Source organism: Trichoplusia ni, chromosome 3 (assembly GCF_003590095.1).
Source record: "Trichoplusia ni isolate ovarian cell line Hi5 chromosome 3, tn1, whole genome shotgun sequence".
Lineage (NCBI taxonomy): Eukaryota > Metazoa > Arthropoda > Insecta > Lepidoptera > Noctuidae > Trichoplusia > Trichoplusia ni.
The window spans coordinates 5225527-5245426 of record NC_039480.1 but is presented as its reverse complement, the minus strand read 5'-3'; the positions used below and the strand labels follow the sequence as shown (position 1 = coordinate 5245426).

General features: G+C 37.2%; 1 protein-coding gene across 2 annotated transcripts; it reads left to right on the top strand.

The window, feature by feature from the left end:
* Positions 1–2062: 2062 nt before the first annotated feature.
* On the top strand, positions 2063–18124 carry LOC113509023 (cholesterol 7-desaturase). Of its 2 annotated transcripts, XM_026892270.1 has the most exons (9): positions 2063–3164; positions 8288–8545; positions 10683–10866; positions 12128–12313; positions 12875–13047; positions 15028–15100; positions 15974–16095; positions 16909–17079; positions 17707–18124. In XM_026892270.1, exons 2-9 carry the CDS (start codon positions 8300–8302, stop codon positions 17869–17871), a joined length of 1320 nt encoding a protein of 439 aa, XP_026748071.1. In that variant the 5' UTR covers positions 2063–3164; positions 8288–8299; the 3' UTR covers positions 17872–18124. The 2 variants fall into 2 exon arrangements, with proteins under 2 accessions (XP_026748071.1, XP_026748070.1); XM_026892269.1 differs by lacking the exon at positions 2063–3164 and having other exon boundaries at positions 8167–8545.
* Positions 18125–19900: the final 1776 nt, after the last annotated feature.

The following is a 19900-nucleotide window of genomic DNA, read 5'->3' as shown; positions in this document are numbered from 1 at the left end:
CGTCCAAAAATCGTCGTTTTATATTTTTAGAGTTGAAAATATTTTGAGCTGTCATTCCTATACATCATCTTGGGTTTGTATAGTCTAAGATATTGATAAATATGGTGGTTTTGTGTTGGTAAAAGAATGGAAATGGTTTCGTAGATCCTTGGTTTGATCCTATTGGTGTTGATGAGAAGTGTTGGATTTTATTCAGGAGAACCTTCTAAAACCTTTCCCTAGGACTGAATACTATTCAAAGTTTTAAATTGTTTATCATTCCAGTGAGCTGTGGTTGACTCTCCTCCTGACCTCTAAAAGTATTTTGAAGCCAAAAGAAGTTTTTCGTTTTGGAGTTTTATAAAGACAAATTAACATTACATTGCTTTGTAACATAACGTTGACATCATCTTAAAAAGAAAGATTAGATAGATTACTTAGATTAGACAAATTCATATATTTTTTAAAAGCAACACAATCCGTGTTGCTCTTAAAAAAGATATGAATTTGGGTGAAATAGGTAAAAGTGGAATAGTTCGTTATAACATTACATATTCAAAGTAATCTTTAAAAATATTTCGTACGTCTATCCGAACGTATTCAAAAATACAAAATGGTTGTCTAACGGTAGAAATGACAAACAGTGTCGACTACCAATTTAATTTTACAATATGGCGATAGCATAAATATTTATTTATACAGAAAACACGGACAGACATACTGTTATTGAATTATTACATATTTAGTTCGATAACGATGCAACCTTTTGACGTTTTTTATGAATTTTAATTTCGAAGAAAGATGGCGGTTTGCTGTCACGTGATTTTTTACAGTTCTTTCTGTTTTTTCATCACAGAATATTAATTTCAGTGGCAATTTTTCATTATAATAAAAATATCCTCTTAATTTTCTAAAAACATGGCAAAAAAAAAAAGATATTTCCTCTTTTACGATAGAAATTTTCGTGAATATTCGTTAAATCCGAAATGTAGAGAAGGCATTTCGGTAGTAAATATCATAAATAGCTTAATTTTATTATTAGGCAAAAAGATTCGTATTTAAATTTAGGCTTGATCTTATCTCATTATCATTTATTCGAAGTGGAATCATCACTTTTGTTGATTTATTAATTACTAGCTGTTGCCCGCGACTACGTCCGCGTGGTTAGAAGATATAAGTTATGATTTTTTTCTTCGCTCCTATTAGTCGCAGCGTGATAGTTTATAGCCTAGAACCTTCCTCGATAAATGGTCTATTCAACACAAAATGAATTTTTCAATTTGGACCAGTAGATCCTGCGATTAGCGCGTTCAAACAAACAAACTCTTCAGCTTTATATATTAGTATATAGATTTGCTAAGCGCTCAATCTGGAAAGAAAATGATCGCGCAAAAGAGCCTTTCTTTTGTCTCATTCTTTAAAAGCTTTATCAGGCTAATGGACGAGTGTATGAAGGATTGCAACACATTGCTATACAGTGTACACCAGGTTTAGTCATTAAGAGTCTGGCACTACCCATTTCCTGGCCTGTTGGTCTTGTGGTTAGTGACCCTGACTGCTATACCGGAGGTCGTGGGTTCGATTCCCGCCCAGGACAAATGCTGTGTGATGAGCACGATCATTTGTTCTGTGTCTGGGTGTAATTTATCTATAATATGTATGTATTTAGAAATATATAAGTAAGTTTATCAGTTGTCTGGTTACCATAACACAAGCTCTGCTTAGCTTGGGATCAGATAACCGTGTGTGAGTTGTCCCAGGATATTTCCTCCCCCGAGGGAGAGGGTGTCCATGAGGATTCCCCCGACAGTAAGAATAGCCGAGAGGTTGAGGTCACCACGCCTAACCCACTGAACGCGACGTGTCGTAAATTCGATCCTCGCGTAAGACAAGCGTTTCTGTGATCAACGAATGCTTGTCCTGAGTCTGGGTGTCTTTGTGTACTTGAATATTTGTGTGATTCGCGACACAAGGATTAAATTCATTACTGCGAGAGTCGTTTCCTATAAGAAAAAGAAAAAGCTAGCTATATTATTAAATTTATTATCTTTACAAGTACATTTTAAGTAATATTCAAGCAAATTAAATCATAACTTTCTCTACTGTACCACAAGAAATAGCAGTAAATACTCAGTTAAAACTCTCAGTTAGATTCTCGACCTTGCGAATTTATCAACAAAGATAAACCCATTAGTCTAATTATATATAATAACACCATAAATAATTAAAACACCGAATTAAATCGTCTTATAAATAACAGTAGAAACTGTTTATTTGCAGACTACTTTAATAAAAACAATGGAAAATACTTATCAAGAATAAGTATTAATTTTAACGGTGCTTTAATAATGTTTAAGTACATTCGAACTCTATGCACAAGATTTTCTCTTATTTATTTAAAGGAGTCTTATTATCTTAATTAAACTTTTGCAGTACTGAGTATCTACATTTAAGTAAAATCTCCGGCAATCATAATGTTGGGTAAACTGACGCAAACTTTCAACCCTTCCCAACACACACCGCCATCTAGTACCTATTTTTAGAACTATTAGAATTGAATTTTTCGATTTATCCTTGGATCTTGATGAGATAGTATATCTTTACAATATGAAGCAAAAATATAAAAAAAAGATTTTTTTTATGACGTACTTTAATTTTAACTTAAGTATACCTATGCATTTTCACAGGATTCCACTAAATAACCATTATGCCTATGTTATCGGTTCGATTCCTTGGAAGATAATATTACAGTTTTGTCGTTGCTATAAATAAATACTATTCTTAAACCCACTTAAATGTAAGTGTTAACCATACTTTTCCATAATGCAAAAAAAAACCTGAAATGACTCTGAAACTGCTACCCCCAACACCAAAAAACCTGACCTCTAACCACTAAGCCACAACAAACTAACAATCAACAAAAAAACAACAAAATCTTTGACACAAAAAGCAAAGACAAATTCCAAATTGCAAGATCTCTTTTAAATCAAGGCAGAATAATATTATTCCTGATCCCAAAAAAGGTAACTTTAAAAAAAAGAATATATATTACACAAGTCGCCAAGGATATCCAGTACCGCGCGAGACTCGGCTGAATGAGGTCGTGCCTGTGCCTGAAAAAATCGCAATACGTAATCTGTGCTTTCGCGCGCTTTCTGAATTACAAATGGGAATTGGTCCAATAGGTAAGTGTTACGAAGTTTAATAGTACAATCAGCTACAGAATTCGACTTCCAAGTGCCAATATTTTCCAATGCTATTCAGGAATTGGTTGTAACATTCTTACTATAATAATGTATGCCAAATTTTGTTTTTTTTTTAAATATTTTTGGAATAGGAACTTATGAAAGTTTTTGCCGGTTTTTCTCCATAAGAATGACAATTAGGTATCGCGTCACTATTTTAAAAAAAGTCATAGTAACATTCCGATAAATTCTGAAAAGGCTTTATTGAAATAAAACCTTTTTTGACCTCTTATTTTGGTGTTTAGTATTGTTTCATCTATATTATTTGTCAAGCTTATTTTATTACCACACTACAACAGCAAATAATTGAAAAGATTATGTAATTGTTTTCAAACCGGCTAATTAGTCTTACTTGCAATTAATCCTAGATACTAATATTATTAACCTTTGTATATATAAATAATAAATATTTGTAACTCCAGAAATTAACACATAGGATAGTTCGATTTGTTGTAGCGAAATAAACAAAACTTGTAACCATAGCAACTGTTAGAATGCCGTTGCTATGGTGATTAAATTTGACGTTAATAACCAGGTTTTATAATACTTTGTTGTGTATTACAATGTATGTATTTTTGCCTGTAGGTATTGTTTTCTTTGAGTATAAGAACTTCTCCGTTTAAACGCAGGTAGCACCGCGGAGCAAAGCTTGTATAGATATTTAGGTCAAATATTTTCAAGCTCAATAATACGACGGCTTTATCATTTTTTTCTATTTCTGGGCCCCAATTCCGCTATTTACAATTAATTTATAGAGTTTGTTTGTTTGAATGCGCTAATCTCAGGAACTACTGGTTCAAATCGAAAAATTATTTTTGTGTTGACCATTCATCGAGAAAGGTTTTAGGCTATATACTTTCCATCACGCTGCGACTAATAGGAGCGAAGATACAATGAAAAATGTAGAACAAACAGGGCAGGTATAAATCATAACTTACCTTTTCAAACCACGCGGACAAAGTCGCGGGCAACAGCTAGTATTGGTAATATGTATAGTTGTTTCCCGCGGGCGCGCCCGCTAAATATCGAAAATGATCTCACAGAAACAATACCTATAGGGACAAAATCGTAAAAAAAAATATCCGTGTACAGAGTTTCCTCTAAATCCGTTTTGACGACCTCCGTGGTCGAGTGGCGTACGCACCGGTTTCAAGGTGTCGCTCTGAGGTTCCGAGTTCGATCCCCGGTCGGGTCAATGTAAAAATCAACATTTCTACATTGTCTCGGGTCTGGGTGTTTGTGGTACCTTCGTTGTATCTGAATTCCATAACACAAGTGCTTTAGCAACTTACTTTGGGTTCAGAACAATGTATGTGATGTTGTCCGCATTTATTTATTTATTAGTTTTTGCGTGAATTGGAGCAAACATCCATACGTAAAAAAATCGCGTTTATATTATAAGTAGGATTAATCTATTATCTAATCTATACTTCTATACTTACTAATACTTACTTACTTACTAATATATAAAGCTGAAGAGTTTGTTTGTTTGTTTGTTTGAACGCGCTAATCTCAGGAACTACGGGTCCAAATTGAAAAAATCTTTTTGTGTTGAATAGACCATTCATCGAGGAAGGCTTTAGGCTATAAACTATCACGCTGCGACTAATAGGAGTGAAGATACAATAGAAAATGTGAAAAAAACAGGGCAGGTATAAATCATAACTTAAATTATTATCTTCTACCCACGGGGACGAAGTCGCGGGCAACAGCTAGTTTCCTATATAATTTTAACACTTAACTTGATTTTAAATTGAAATGAAATTCATAGACATGGCTAAAGCGATATTTGACACCTAAGTCAATTTTGTTTTGAATATAAATTATAAAACATGTTTGTGTATTATAAAGAGAACGTTTGTGATGCGAATTTAAGTGCACTTGACGATAATTCATCATCATCGGCCTTTTCCCAACTATGTTGGGGTCGGCTTCCAGTCTAACCGGATTCAGCTAAGTACCAGTTTTTCACAAGGAGCGACTGCCTATCTGACCTCCTCAACCCAGTTACCTGGGCAACACGATACCCCTTGGTTAGACTGGTTGTCAGACTTTCAAGCTTCTGACTACCTGTAACGACTGTCAAAGATATAGGAATAACAGCTGGGACCCACAATTTAACGTGCCTTCCGAAACAATGAGGAACTCGTTAAATGGTCACCCATCTATGGACCAACCGCGCCAAACGTAGCTTAACCTGTGATCAATTCACTTAATATGCGGCCATAGCTTAGCCACGACCACTGAAACCTAGTGCCCTACTAATATTATAAACGCGAAAGTTTGTATGTATTGATGTGTGCATGTTTGTTCCTCTTTCACGCAAAAGCCACTGAACGGATTTTGACGAAACTTGGCACACATATAGTTTATAACCAGGAGTAACACATAGGATAGCTTTCATCCCGATTTTATATTCCTGTGCGATCATTTTAGGTTTGAGGCGGGCGAGCTCGCGGGAAAAAGCTATTTGAAAAGGTCGACCTAAACAAATCACACACGGTAGAGTGTACTCCGAAGCACGTACATTAATAATCTTTCCAATAAGACATTTGCCTATCTAATAAGTAATACATATAAATATATTGAATCCGTCAAACAGATTTCCAGAAAATAATTCTTTTTCCTTTTCTTTTTTTATCGACTCCCGCACGGGGCGTTTACAAACATACAAATCACATGCACAAAGACACCCAGACTCAGGACAAGCATTCGTGGATCACACAAACGCTTGTCCTACTCGGGGATCGAATCCGTGACCTCAATCACTTGGCTACAGCAGCCGATATTGAACACGTAGTAATTCAGATTTAAAGCACTTAAGATTTTAAAATGTACCGTCGGGCCTGTTAACATCACTTGCCAGTAAAAAGCGTACTGGTAAGTGACGTCACAGGAGACTTTAAATCACTGTATTGCCTTAATTTTTTGTTTACGAGATAAATTAAAAATACATATCCAATATCTTTTGGAAGTCTATATAATTATACTATATTTATTCTATTTTGAAAAAAAAATGACTCGCTCAGTAAGAAACTTAATTTTTGTATCGCGGGGGGTTTCACAAACATTCAAGTCACATTCACAAGACAGCCAGATTCAGGACAAGCATTCGTTAATCACACAAATGTTTATCCTACACGGGGATCGAATCAATCTCAGTTGCTATTATCAAAATTATTAGATACTAGCTGTTGCCCGCGACTTCATCTGCGTGGTTAGAAGAGATAAGTTATGACTTTTCCTTCGCTCCTATTAGTCGCAGCGTAATGGTATATAGCCTAAAACCTTCCTCGATGAATGCTCTATTCCACACAGAAATAAATTTTCAATCTAATCCTGAGATTAGCGCGTTCAAACAAACAAACTCTTCAGCTTTATATATTAGTATATAGCAATATATATATATAAGTATAGATAATGAACGGGTAGTAATAAAAACAACGCAAAAAAGGGGTATTTAATTAAACCGAGTTATTCGGAAAAGTTGGAAATAAATTAATAGATTTTCAAAATCGGTGCATCCGTTTTTATAATTGTAAATTGCATTGCCATCCGGTTTAAAGCTACCATGAAAATTTCAAGCCGCTAGCTTATCGGGAAGTGCCTCAAAATTGAGTTGCAATCAAACCGGAACGACAAACAACCAAGACAGTGAGTGTATAAAATGTAAACGTGTGAAAATATTGGTTACTGGGCACAACTGTACTTGATACCAAACTACATAATTATTAAAGTGACCAATTTCGACGCGGAAAGCAACCGAAAAAACATGCTTATGGATAAATTTTAAAGCAATTTAAATCCTTTGTAAGTCTTGACCCATAAATACAAATATTTGCATCGCCAGCTCAACACAAGGCCGCCATTTTCTGCGTATACAACTGTCATAATGACATTTGACACCTGTCATATGAAACTTTACACGCGCTCGTTATTTGCGTTGAAAGTGCGTTTATCACTTCCCTTTTAGCTTGACTAGTATTTATCGGCGGGTTAGGCTGTATTTTTTTTTCATCATCACCATCAGCCCATATTCGTCCACTGCTGGACATAGGCCACCCCAATAGGGATGATGACTGGGTATAAAAAGAAAAAATCTCATTAGTCCCTCAGTTAGATAGTTGAAAAGTATGAGACAGGTATTTTTTCCTTTTTCGGAAAAAACTAGAATTGACAGAGATTAACTGCTTTAAAGTTTAGGAGAGGGGTCTTGTGACGTAACAATAGAGTAAAATTTATACTCAATCGTGACGTCACGCGTAAGTTTCATTCATGACTGTAATTTGGTCAATTTATGTTTGCGGGACAAATTAAAAAATACGTATCCATTATTATACAAAAAACTACTAGACAGACACTGCAAAAAAAAATTGCCATCATCCCTAATCTTCGATTGCTTGCATTCATTTTTGTTTTTGTAACACGATATATAATAAATATTTTGGAATAATCTCGAATGATTCCTCTCAATTAACTATTCCTTGATAATATTGTTATGTTTACGCTAATTAACCCAAATTGGTTATTTTCTTATTACACAATGGCTGAAATCGGTTTCGCTTTACAGTTCAAAATAAAATAAGCCTTTAAATAAACATATCCTCAAAACACCAGCCTGTAACTGTCCCACTGCAGGCCTCTCACACAGAGAACGAGCATTGATCACCACGCTTGTGAGCTGCCCCACGGTGGGGTGCCATTACCGAAGCTGTTAATAACACCAGCCTGTAACTGTCCCACTGCAGGCCTCTCATACAGAGAACGAGCATTGATCACCACGCTTGTGAGCTGCCCCACGGTGGGGCGCCATTACCGAAGCTGTTAATAACACCAGCCTGTAACTGTCCCACTGCAGGCCTCTCATACAGAGAACGAGCATTGATCACCACGCTTGTGAGCTGCCCCACGGTGGGGCGCCATTACCGAAGCTGTTAATAACACCAGCCTGTAACTGTCCCACTGCAGGCCTCTCATACAGAGAACGAGGATTGACCACCACGCTGATATTAACAGTTTAAAATTATAATCATACCTCCTTAAGTTTTATTTTTTTGTTTCAGATTGAAAGCAGAATGAATGATTACTGTCAAAATGTCTTTGACAACTTGCTTATTCAAAAAGATTCATCGAACTATCGTTACTCCAGGGAAATGTACAGCAAAAGTACTATTTCTGAATATATTTATAAAAGAATAGAATCACATCTTACATCTGAAAACTTATTAATATTTTTTCTTGGTTGCGTCGTGATTTATATTATTGTATATATTTTTAATGTAATAAGCCAAGCATATTTCAGTCCGAATATTTATGTAAAGGTAAGTTTTTGTTTTTAATAATTTATTCATATATAACTTTGCATTTACAAGATTACTCGCCAAGCTATGTCGCTTGTTGGCGAGACACGCTCATTACAACACAACATTATGCGTATTATTTATCATTTTAAACTTTTGTTAAAGACACATCTATACTATATATTTATACTAGCTGTTGCCCGCGACTTCTTCCCCGTGGGTAGAAGATATAAGTTATGATTTAGGTATACCTGCCCGGTTCTTTTTCACATTTTCTATTATATCTTAGCTCCTATTAGTCGCAGCGTGATGGTTCATAGCCTAAAGCCTTCCTCGATGAATGGTCTATTCAACACAAAAAGATTTTTTCAATTTGGACCAGTAGTTCCTGAGAGTAGCGCGTTCAAACAAACAAACAAACAGACAAACAAACTCTTCACCTTTATATATTAGTATATAGATAACTAGCTGTTGCCCGCGACTTCGTCCCCGTGGGTAGAAGATATAAGTTATGATTTGTACCTGCCCTGTTTTTATCACATTTTCCATTGTATATTCGCTATTATAAGTCGCAGCGTGTTGGTTTATAGCCTGAAGCCTTCCTCGATGAATGGTCTATTCAAGACAAAAATAATTTTTCAATTTGGACCAGTAGTTCCTGAGATTAGCGCGTTCAAACAAACAAACTCTTCAGCTTTATATATTAGTATAGATATAGATTTATACCTGCCCTGTTTTTTTCACATTTTCCATTTTATCTTCGCTCCTATTAGTCGCAGCGTGGTAATTTATAGCCTAAAGCCTTCCTCAATTAATGGTCTATTCAACACAAAAATAATTTTTCAATTTATATTTTTTTTTTTTCTAGTTGTATGTATTTTTAATGACACATTATAAAAAAAAATACAAACAATTCCATCCATTTTTTTTCGATTCTCAGACCTATTGAATACGCATATAAAATTTGGTAAAAATCGGTTGAGCCGTTTCGGAGGAGTACGGTAACTAACATCGTGTCACGGGAATTTTATATATTAGATGTAACGGTTTACTCACGCGTATGTATCGGGGGTGTCCGACTAGTTTCGGACGCAACCGGAGTCCTGAATCATGAGCTGACGCGGCGAGCGAGTTGACCCGACCCATTGTAAATAGCAGAATCGGGGCCCAAGCGCAGAACCCACATTTCTCGACTAGCCCTGATTGCTGTACCGGAGATCGTAGTTTGGATTCCCACCCAGGACAAAATTAAATGTTTGTGCGATGAGCTTGATCATTTGTTCTGTGTGTGGGTGTAATTTATCTATAATATGTATTTCATCAACATCATCATCATCTCAGCCTATAGCAGTCCACTGCTGGACATATATAAGTATGTTTATCAGTTGTCTAGTACTCATAATACAAGCTTTTCTTAGTTTGAGACTAGATGGCGTTGTGTGAGAGTTGTGGAATATCATATTCCACGTGCCTTCCGAAATTCGGAAGTTGTAAAATATCCATCTTCCCATTTTTGAAAAAAGTCGCTGTCGTTTTGTAATATCTTGTCCGGTAGATGTAAAACTGCTAGTTGCTTTGGCCTCCGTTTCGGATGTCTAGGATTCAATTTCCACTCGCGACATATTTCTAAGTCTGTATAGTGAGCACGATCGATTGCTGTATTACATACGTCCCACAGCTGGGCACAGGTCTCCTTATAGGGAACTTTCGAGCATTGATCACCACGCTAGCTCACTGCGGGCGATTTCAAATTCCAATATTTGTAATCCAGGTTTCCTCACGATGTTTTCCTTCACCGTTTGTCAGTGGTGTCTTAGAATAATTAAGAAAGTAACAAATTACCAAGTTTGAAAAAGTTGGTAATTCGCCTGTATCGGGGTGAACTTGCACCTCATGTGCACCACGACAACTGTTGTGTTAAATCACATTAAGTATCTTAGCAACAGTTTTTATTAAAATTTAGACGTTTAACAAGACAACAAAATATAAATATAATACGAAAATTCTCAAGAATTTCATTAAATAATTGTGTTTAAGCATTTTTATGTGAGAAAATACCCCTAAGAACACTATTTTCTATTCACCCCGTTTTACGTATACAAGTTTTCCGTAATTCGATACTAGATGGCGCTGTGTTGAGGATTATTTTCATTTACAGGAATTGACCGAAGTTGGTTTTGAACATATCGCAAAAGGGGAGGATAGAAAATTACGTATAGCAAGAGCTCAAGCCGCCCGGCGGATGGGAAATAAAATACCGCCTCCCTACCCCAACGGGTGGTTCGCGATAGGGGAGAGTGAGGATTTGAAAACTTGCAAAGTACTGGCGGTGGACGCGCTAGGTGAGTAGCGACATCCGTTGTTGAGTAGCGGAACTTTAATGAAAGGAATAGGGGTGGTGACAATATTTTTCCAGTGTCCGTATTTTAGTTTATTGTATTTTTTTGTTTATTTGTCCCACAAACATACATCGACCAAATTACAGTGAATGAAACTTATGCGTGACGTCACGATTGAGTATAAAGTTTACCATATCGTTACGTCACAAGCCCCCTCTCCTAAACTTTAAAGCAGTTAATCTTTGTCAATTCTAGTTTTTCTGAAAAAGGAAAAAATATGTTTCTAATACTTTTTGATTATCTAACTGTATATATTATACCCAGTCATCATTCCTATAGAGCGTTTTGTTAATTTGTTATGTTATGTAAGTCGTAGGATATTTTAAAGATAAATAATTTGTAGAATATTATATTCTGACTATAAATTAAGTTCAACATTTCAAGTTGGATCAAGCTGCTCTCGGTGTGCAAATTTGATTGAAATCGGCATAGTAGTTTAGGAGATCATCGCGGACAAACAACGTCACTCGTAATTTGATTTAATATATTAGGCTTAAGATATCCGAGTTACCAGTATGCACAAACAAATTTAATTTAAAACAATTTTGTTTCCTTATCATTTTATATTTTTAAGTTTTTTTTTTGTTATCAATGATTTCAAATCAAAACAAATATTAAGAGCAAGACAAGTATATCCCAGTGGTATGTCAACTACACAGCCAAGTGAATAGCCCTAAGTTCGATTCTCAGCACGTTTGAATATATAACCGTTACATTCTTAAGGGCGGTTTAATATCGGACACTAGGGTTACATGAAAAAATTCAACATTTCGACTGGCTTGTTGGTCTTGTAGCTAGGGGCCCTGACTGCTATACTGGAAGTCGTGGGTTCGATTCCCATCCAGAACAAAGCGATGCATTGCGATTAGCACAATCATTTGTAATTGTGTAAAAATATATAAGTATACTAGCTGTTGCCCGCGACTTCGTCCGCGTGGTTAGAAGAAATTGCGACTATAAATTGAGATTTAAACTATCCTATCTCTTAAGTTGGATCGAACTGCACATGGTGTGCGAATTTTATTTTAATCGGTTAAGTGGTTTGGGAGTCCATTGAGAAGAAACATTGTGACACGAGATTTATATATAATAAGATTTATCAGTTGTCTAGTACTTATAATACAAGCTTTACTTAGTTTGACACTAGATGGCGTTGTTTGAAAGTGTAAGATAAACCGAAAATGATTCAAAATTCTAATTTCAGGACAAAATCTATGTTTGTATAGAGGGAGGAACGGGAAAGCTTATTGTGTGGACGCGTATTGTCCCCATTTGGGGGCTAATTTAGCGGTGGGGGGCACGGTTACGGAGAATTGTATAGAGTGCCCCTTTCATAAATGGAGTTTTGACGAAACTGGGACCTGCGTCCGTGTACCCGGCGTTGAGAATGGTGAGTCTATGAAAGATGTCAAATAGGACTATTCCGCGGCCTATCATTGTCGTCATCCGAGCCTTTGCCCAACTATGTTGTGGTCGGCTTCCAGTCTAACCAGATTCAGCTAAGTACAATCCCGGTTAATACGCGTAAGTTAACCGTTGCATCATTTAATAATTAATATTATCACTATCTCTATGAGGAGCTCGTGGCTAAGCTATAATTGCATAAGTGGATCGATCACAGACTAAGCTACACTTGACACGGTCGGCCCATAGATGGGTGACAATCTTAGTTATAGCGATTTCCTCCGCTCGAAAGCGCGTCAAAATGTCCTGACTATTATTCATACATCTTTGACAGTCGTTACAGGTAGTCAGAAGCTTGAAAGTCTGGCAACCAGTCTTACAAAGGGGTATCGTATTGCCCAGGTAACTGTGTTGAGGAGGTCAGATAGGCAGTCGCTCGGTAAAGCACTGGTACTTAGCCGAATCCGGTTAGACTGGAAGCTGACCTCAACATAGTTGGGGAAAGGCTAGGCCGTTGATGATTAATTCCTGTCTTTCATTTCGCCAGCTCCGAAGGGCGTGTCCTTAAAGCACTGGCTCACCGTGGAAGTGGACGGTGCGATCTGGATTTGGCACGATGCTGAGGGTCGCGACCCGCTGTGGGAGGTCCCGGAACTGCCGGAACTCGAAGTGTGGGACTCTCGGGGGAGGAACGAGTTTACTGTCAGCGCTCACATACAGGTGATTACCATACGGGGAGCAGTAGTGGTGCTGACGGGGGGTAATGTTAAGGATGGTAGGACTACTGGGGGGTAATGTTACGGGTCGTGGAGCGGGGTAGTTAATTAATTAATTTAACGAAAGTATAATTTAAAAATACAGATTTTTTGGTTTTTGTAATTAAAAAGCCTCGCCAAATATTCCGTTAAAATTTGAGAAGCGCTCTTTTCTTTTTCTTACCAACTAATTAAGTACTTTATATTATAGAATTAAATGTTTTAGTATTGGTAGTAGTAGTGGAAGTGGGGTGGTACTGACAGAGATCGGAGGGTGTAATGTTACTGGTGGTGGGAGTAGTGTGTGGGGGGGGGGGTAATGTTACGGATGGGGGGTGTAATGTTACGGATGGGAGGTGAATTGTTACTGGTGGTGGGAATAGTGGGGGCCTGGGGGGGTAATGTTACGGATGGGAGGTGAATTGTTACTGGTGGTGGGAATAGTAGGGGGGGGGGTACATTACGGATGGGGGGCGTAATGTTACTGGTGGTGGGTGTAGTTGGGGGGGGTAATGTTACTGGTGTTGGGAGTAGTTGGGGGGGGGGGTACTGTCACGGATGGGGGGAATTCGATCCCCGCGTAGCACAAGCGTGTGTTTTTAGTGATCCAGGAATCGTGGTTTCTTAGGTTTACGCGAATGTTAGACATTGAAATGAAACTACTTTTACGGATTTTATCGCGGTTTAATTTTAGATTTTAGTGCCCGACGTTTCGACACCTTAAACCGCAATAAAATCCGTAAAAGTAGTTTCATTTCAATGATCCGCGAATGCTTGACCTGATTTTGGGTATCTTTGTGCATGTGACTTGAATGTTTGTGATACCCCCCGCGATAGAAAGTTTAACTTTCGGGAGTCGTTATAAAAAAAAGGATTGAGTGATTTAAATTGTTTTTTTTTTGTACTGAAGATGATTTACCTACGTATATGCGAATTTTCCTAGATATGTTTGATAAAAATCGGTCGGGCCATGAAACGTCGTGGGGGTGAAAGTTTTTTCAATCCCGGCTTTTTAAATTATCTCTTACTAGCTGTTGCCCGCGACTTCGTCCGCGTGGTTAGAAGATAAAAGTTATGATTTATACCTGCCCTGTTTTTTCCACATTTTCCATTGTATCTTCGCTCCTATTAGTCACAGCGTGATGGTTTATAGCCTAAAGCCTTCCTCGATAAATGGTCTATTCAACATAAAAATATTTTTTCAATTTGGACCAGTAGCTCCTGAGATTAGCGCGTTCAAACAAACAAAAAAACTCTTCAGCTTTATATATTATAGTCCGATTTTTAATTCGAGGCAGTAAAATGACAATTGCAACTGTCATTTATACAAAAAAGGGTGACCCGCTACAATAGTGATGTTTGGAAATTTTACTACGACGCGGCGACGATGACATTTAGTCACGCTTTATTTTATTATGTATCAAAAATTTACTTTTTCTATTAATTGAGCTTTTATAATTGTAAGTTGATATTAAATTTGTTTTTCATCCAACCACTGCATAATGTCAGCCTTCATGCAGTTTGGAGTTGGATGCGCTTGACTTTTCTTGCATGGTAAGGTGCTTCATCTTATACCAGCACCGCATTTGGTTTTAATTTTATAAATTTAAATTAACATTATTATTTTTTTAACATTTAAAAGCAGTCACCGTGCATGTCTTTTGATTAATTGTCGTAAATATTTTTTTTTTATGCAGAGCTAATTTGATATCCGAATAAAAAAATGTACCTAAGCTCGACTAACTTTTGATTGTAATAAGTCGATTCTAACACATCACTATTTATTTGGAATTAAAAACCTGCCACACTGGAAATGTCATTTTACTGCCTCGAATTAAAAATCGGACTATAGTATAGATATGACAAAGTATGCGTGTCCCAAATGTTTTCTTTGTCCATTTGTTTTCATTTTTCAGCTAAACATGAAAATCAATTTCGTTTTCAGGAAATCCCTGAAAATGGCGCCGACGTCGCACATCTGAATTCAGTACATTCACTGTCAGTCCTAGAGCTATTTGGTAAGTTATATCTATCTGACGTCATCTCACAAGAAATACTCTTTGCAGCCATATCGTCTTTCACACAATCCATCCATCGTTTCCTTGGCCGTCCTCTCCCCCTATATCCATCCACATCCACACTCAACACTTTCCTCACCACATGACTCTCATTCCTCCGCATAGAGTGCGGCGGTTAGTGCTCTAGAGAGAGGAACCTCCTCAGAATACGTGCCGTGTCCAGAAGTACCGCTTTCTGAATCAAGCCCTTGACCCAGACGCCCAACGAGAGCCTCATAAGGTGTTGGTCGAGGCTCTTGGCTATTAAACCACTGGCACTTACGACTATAGGTACAATGATTGCCGAGTCCACCTCCCACAAGTCGACAACCTCCTGAGCTAAATCCAAATATTTCACTAGTTTTTCTTTTTCCGCTTTCACGAGGTACTCGTCATGGGGGATGGTGACATCAACAATCATTGCTCGACGTTCTGATCGATCTATCACCACTATATCAGGCTTATTGGCTACAAAGTCCTGTCAGTGATGATAGACCGATCCCAGTACATCATCATCATTCCCAACTATGTTGGGGTCGGCTGCCAGTCTAACCGGTTTCAGCTATGTACAAATGTTTTACAAGGAGCGACTGCCTATCTGACCTCCTCAACCCAGTTACCTGGGCAACACGATACCTCTTGGTTAGACTGGCTGTCAAACTTTTCAAGCTTCTGACTACCTCTAACCTGTAACTGGTGAACTCGCTATGACAAAGATGGTCACCCATCTGCGGACCAACTGCGTCAAGCGTAGCTTAACCTGTGATCGTTTCACTTATGCAGTTATAGCTTAGCCACAAGCTCCAAGTACAATGTGACATTATTATTTATAAGGTCACCACGTATGGTCAGCTAACTGGGAACCGGGAGAGGACCACACAGCATCCATGGACCTAACTCATGATTACATACTTTTTGGGCGCAAGGTCGGCCACATCGACGTTAAAATAACACAGGTATGTCACCAGGGACCCGATACTGCTCTATACAATTAATGGCCGATGAATTAATAGTAATTTCTTTTCCACAACACCATCTAGTGTCAAACTAAGCAAAGCTTGTATTATGATTACTAGACAACTGATAAACATCCCTACTAATATTATAAATGCGAAAGTAACTCTGTCTGTCCGTCTGTCTGTCTGTTACGCTTTCACGTCTAAACCACTGTACTGATTTTAATGAAATTTGGTACAGAGATAGAGTTGACCTTGAGAAAGAACATAGGATAGTTTTTATCCCGTACTTTTGAAGAGTTCTCTTGGAAACGCGATATAACCGACCTGGACACGGGCGAAAAGCTGGTGTTTATATATTTCTAAATACTTACAATTGTATTAAATTGACTACTAATCGTATTATTCTAATCATTTTTCTGATCATTGGAAATTCATTGTATTGACCGTGAGTGTATTTTCAAATAAATTTCCACTTCAAATATAATCTAATTGCCTTTCATTATTAGGTCATTGTAAATAGCCGGTGTATTTAAATCGTTGACATGACGGTCACCCATCAACCAACGGACTGTATCAAGCGCAGCCTAACCTGTGATAGATCAGTTTTAGCAGTTGTAGCTTAGCCACGAGCTCCTCACCGAGTCGCGTGTGTCAATTATTTTACGCATATACTAATTTGAGGTCATCACGCCAAAGGTTTAGGTCGACATGTCGTGGGTTCGATCCCGAAAAGAAAGTGACACATGACGAAAAATTTTTCTCCAACGCCGTTTAAGAAGTTTCACTCCAAAATATATGTCTTAATCGCAGATTGGTCCCGGCCACGTCAGGTTACTCTTGAAATCCCCGGTGGGACCTATCCTGGTCTCGCAGTCGGTGACCCCGCTGGGACCATTACAACAGAAGGTCGTACACAGAATGTTCTCACCCACGAAAAACGCGATCTTTGCGATGCTACTTGTGAATTATGAAGCGAAACAGGTGAGTCTTTGTTTTCATCATTTTATTTAGCCTAACTAACCGGGTTCAGCTAAGTACCAGTGTTTTACAAGGAGCGACTGCCTATCTGACCTCCTCAGCCCAGTTACCTGGGCAACACGATACCCCTAAGTTAGACTGGTTGTCAGACTTTCAAGCTTCTGACCACCTGTAACGACTTCTTTAACGTGCCTTCCGAAATACGGAGGACCACGTTATGACAAAGATGGTCACCCATCTACGGACTAGCCGCGTCAAGCGTGGCTTAACCTGTGATCGATTGACTTATGCAGTTATATCTTAGCCACGACCTCCAATAAGAAGTTCTGAGTCGAGAAAAAACAACGGAATTGAGAACTTTCTCCTTTTTGGTCCTTTTTTTATTTTAAGAGATTTTTTTTTTTATAATAACTATCGTGAGACTGATTCATTATTAAATGTTGTAACGGTTTAATCACGCGTATTTATCGGGGTACCTTCGGTTCGACTCGCTCGCCCGCCGCGTCAGCTCATGATTAAGGACTCCGGTTGGGTCCGGAACTAGTCGGGCTACCCCGATAAATACGTGTGAGTAAACCGTTACATCATTTAATAATTAAGAGATTTTTTTATTATTATTTTTATTTGCAGTTTGCAAGGGACGTCGCGATTTGGAACAACAAGCGTTTCGTTTCAGCCCCAGCTTATGTTAAGACTGATAAGGCTATTCGCGCTTTCCGAAACTGGTTTTCGCAGTTTTACAGCGAGAAAAGCATCAGTTTTAAAGATGCTCATCAAAATAATTTAGATTGGTGATTGATTTAAGGATAGCGGTAATAATTTGGCTGACGAATGTTTAAAAAGGACTCAAATTTTGACTAGAAATATCTGTTTAGTCCGTTATACAGATTTCCAAAAAATATTGGTTATGTATTTATTACTTTATCTCGATACAGTGATCTAAAATCTCGTGTGACGTCACTTACCAGTACGCATTTTACTAACAAGTTAAGTTACTCGCCCCCACTACCATACATTTTATCATCTCAAAGTGCTTTTAATCTTCCGAAATTTTTAATCTATACTAATATATAAAGCTGAAGAGTTTGTTTGTTTGTTTGAACGCGCTAATCTCAGGAACTACTGGTCCAAATTGAAAATTCTTTTTGTGTTGAATAGCCCATTCATCGAGGAAGGCTTTAGGCTATAAACCATCACGCTGCGACTAATAGGAGCGAAGATACAATGGAAAATGTGAAACAAACAGGGCAGGTATAAATCATGACTTATATCTTCTACCCACGCGGACGAAGTCGCGGGCAACAGCTAGTGATATGATAAAAAGAAACGTATTCAATATTTTTTGGAAATCTGTCTGACTGACTTAACAGATTTATTTTTTTAGATTCTGTCAAATAATCTATTCCGTATGAATAGGGTCAAAAAAACTAAATTTAAAAAAAATGGTTTTAGGGCTTATGACTGTTTCTGAATGTATTACTTTATTATTTAAGTAATTGACTGAATATGCTTTGAAATAAGTACTGAAAAATCCAATTCACGACCTTAACAATACCTTTTAATTTAAAGCGGCGACTATCTAGCTCTCTATGTTCATGAGAATCAGCCTGTTGACAAACAGTTAGACAACAGATTCTTAATTTTATCCCGTTTTACCATTTAGGTATGAAAATCAAGTTCCTATTTATGTCTTAACATTAAAATATGGCTTTTAGAAATGTTTTGTATCTATCTATATATATCTATTATTAATGACTGTAAAATTTAGGGTGTAGACGATATTACATCGTAATACAAAACTCCAAATGTATGTGAATGACATTCCTTTTCGACAAGTGACGTGATTTTGACTTGTCAGTTCAATACATTTGAGGGATTCGTAACTTGTCCACAGAACCCCAATTCCGCTATTTACATTGGCCGAGAAATAAATGGTAAAATTTGACAGTATTCGTGTTCTCCTAAGCATTTTGCAAACACAATAATTGGAAACAAATTGAATACAATCGGGATGATGACTGGGTATAAAAAGAAACAATCTCATTAGTCCCTCAGTTAGATAATTGAGAAGTATGAGACACGTATTTGTTCCTTTTTCAGAAAAACTAGAATTGACAAAGATTAACTGCTTTAAAGTTTAGGAGAGGGGGCTTGTGACGTAACGATAGAGTAAAATTTATACTCAATCGTGACGTCACGCGTAAGTTTCATTCATGACTGTAATTTGGTCAATTTATGTTTGCGGGACAAATTAAAACATAGGTATCCAAAATACGTATCAAAAAAAATTGTCATCATCCCTATTGCCATTCATTCAACGGCCATTCTAAAAAGCAGAATTGGGGCCCGAGTTTGGAGCTAGACTTTCTTGTATAGTCAAGTATTTTAACTGTCTATTCTTTGGATACGATTTTGAAAAATGTGTTAAAAATTCACAAGTATTTTTATATTATGTGTATTTAATGTATGTTTATAGTTAAGTAGTAAATGCCAAATGTAAAATAAATAGTTTAGATGATGCAGATAATTTTGTTTTATTTTTCTAAGGCCCGATTTTTCAATCGCCAGATAACTTTTCTCTGATGAATAAATATGGCCGTTCGACATATTTTCAAGCTGTCAAAACGTCAAACATATTCGTCGAATAAAAGTTATCTGACGGTTGAAAAATCGGCCCTTAATTGTGTAAAATCTATTCTACAAATCTGACTTCTTCAGTTTTACAATTTAAATTGCTATCAGTTTGAGTCAAGTGGACGTCAAACCTACCTTATCAAGTCAATTTGTGTTGAATCACCAATTTTCTATTAATGCTATGGTTGTA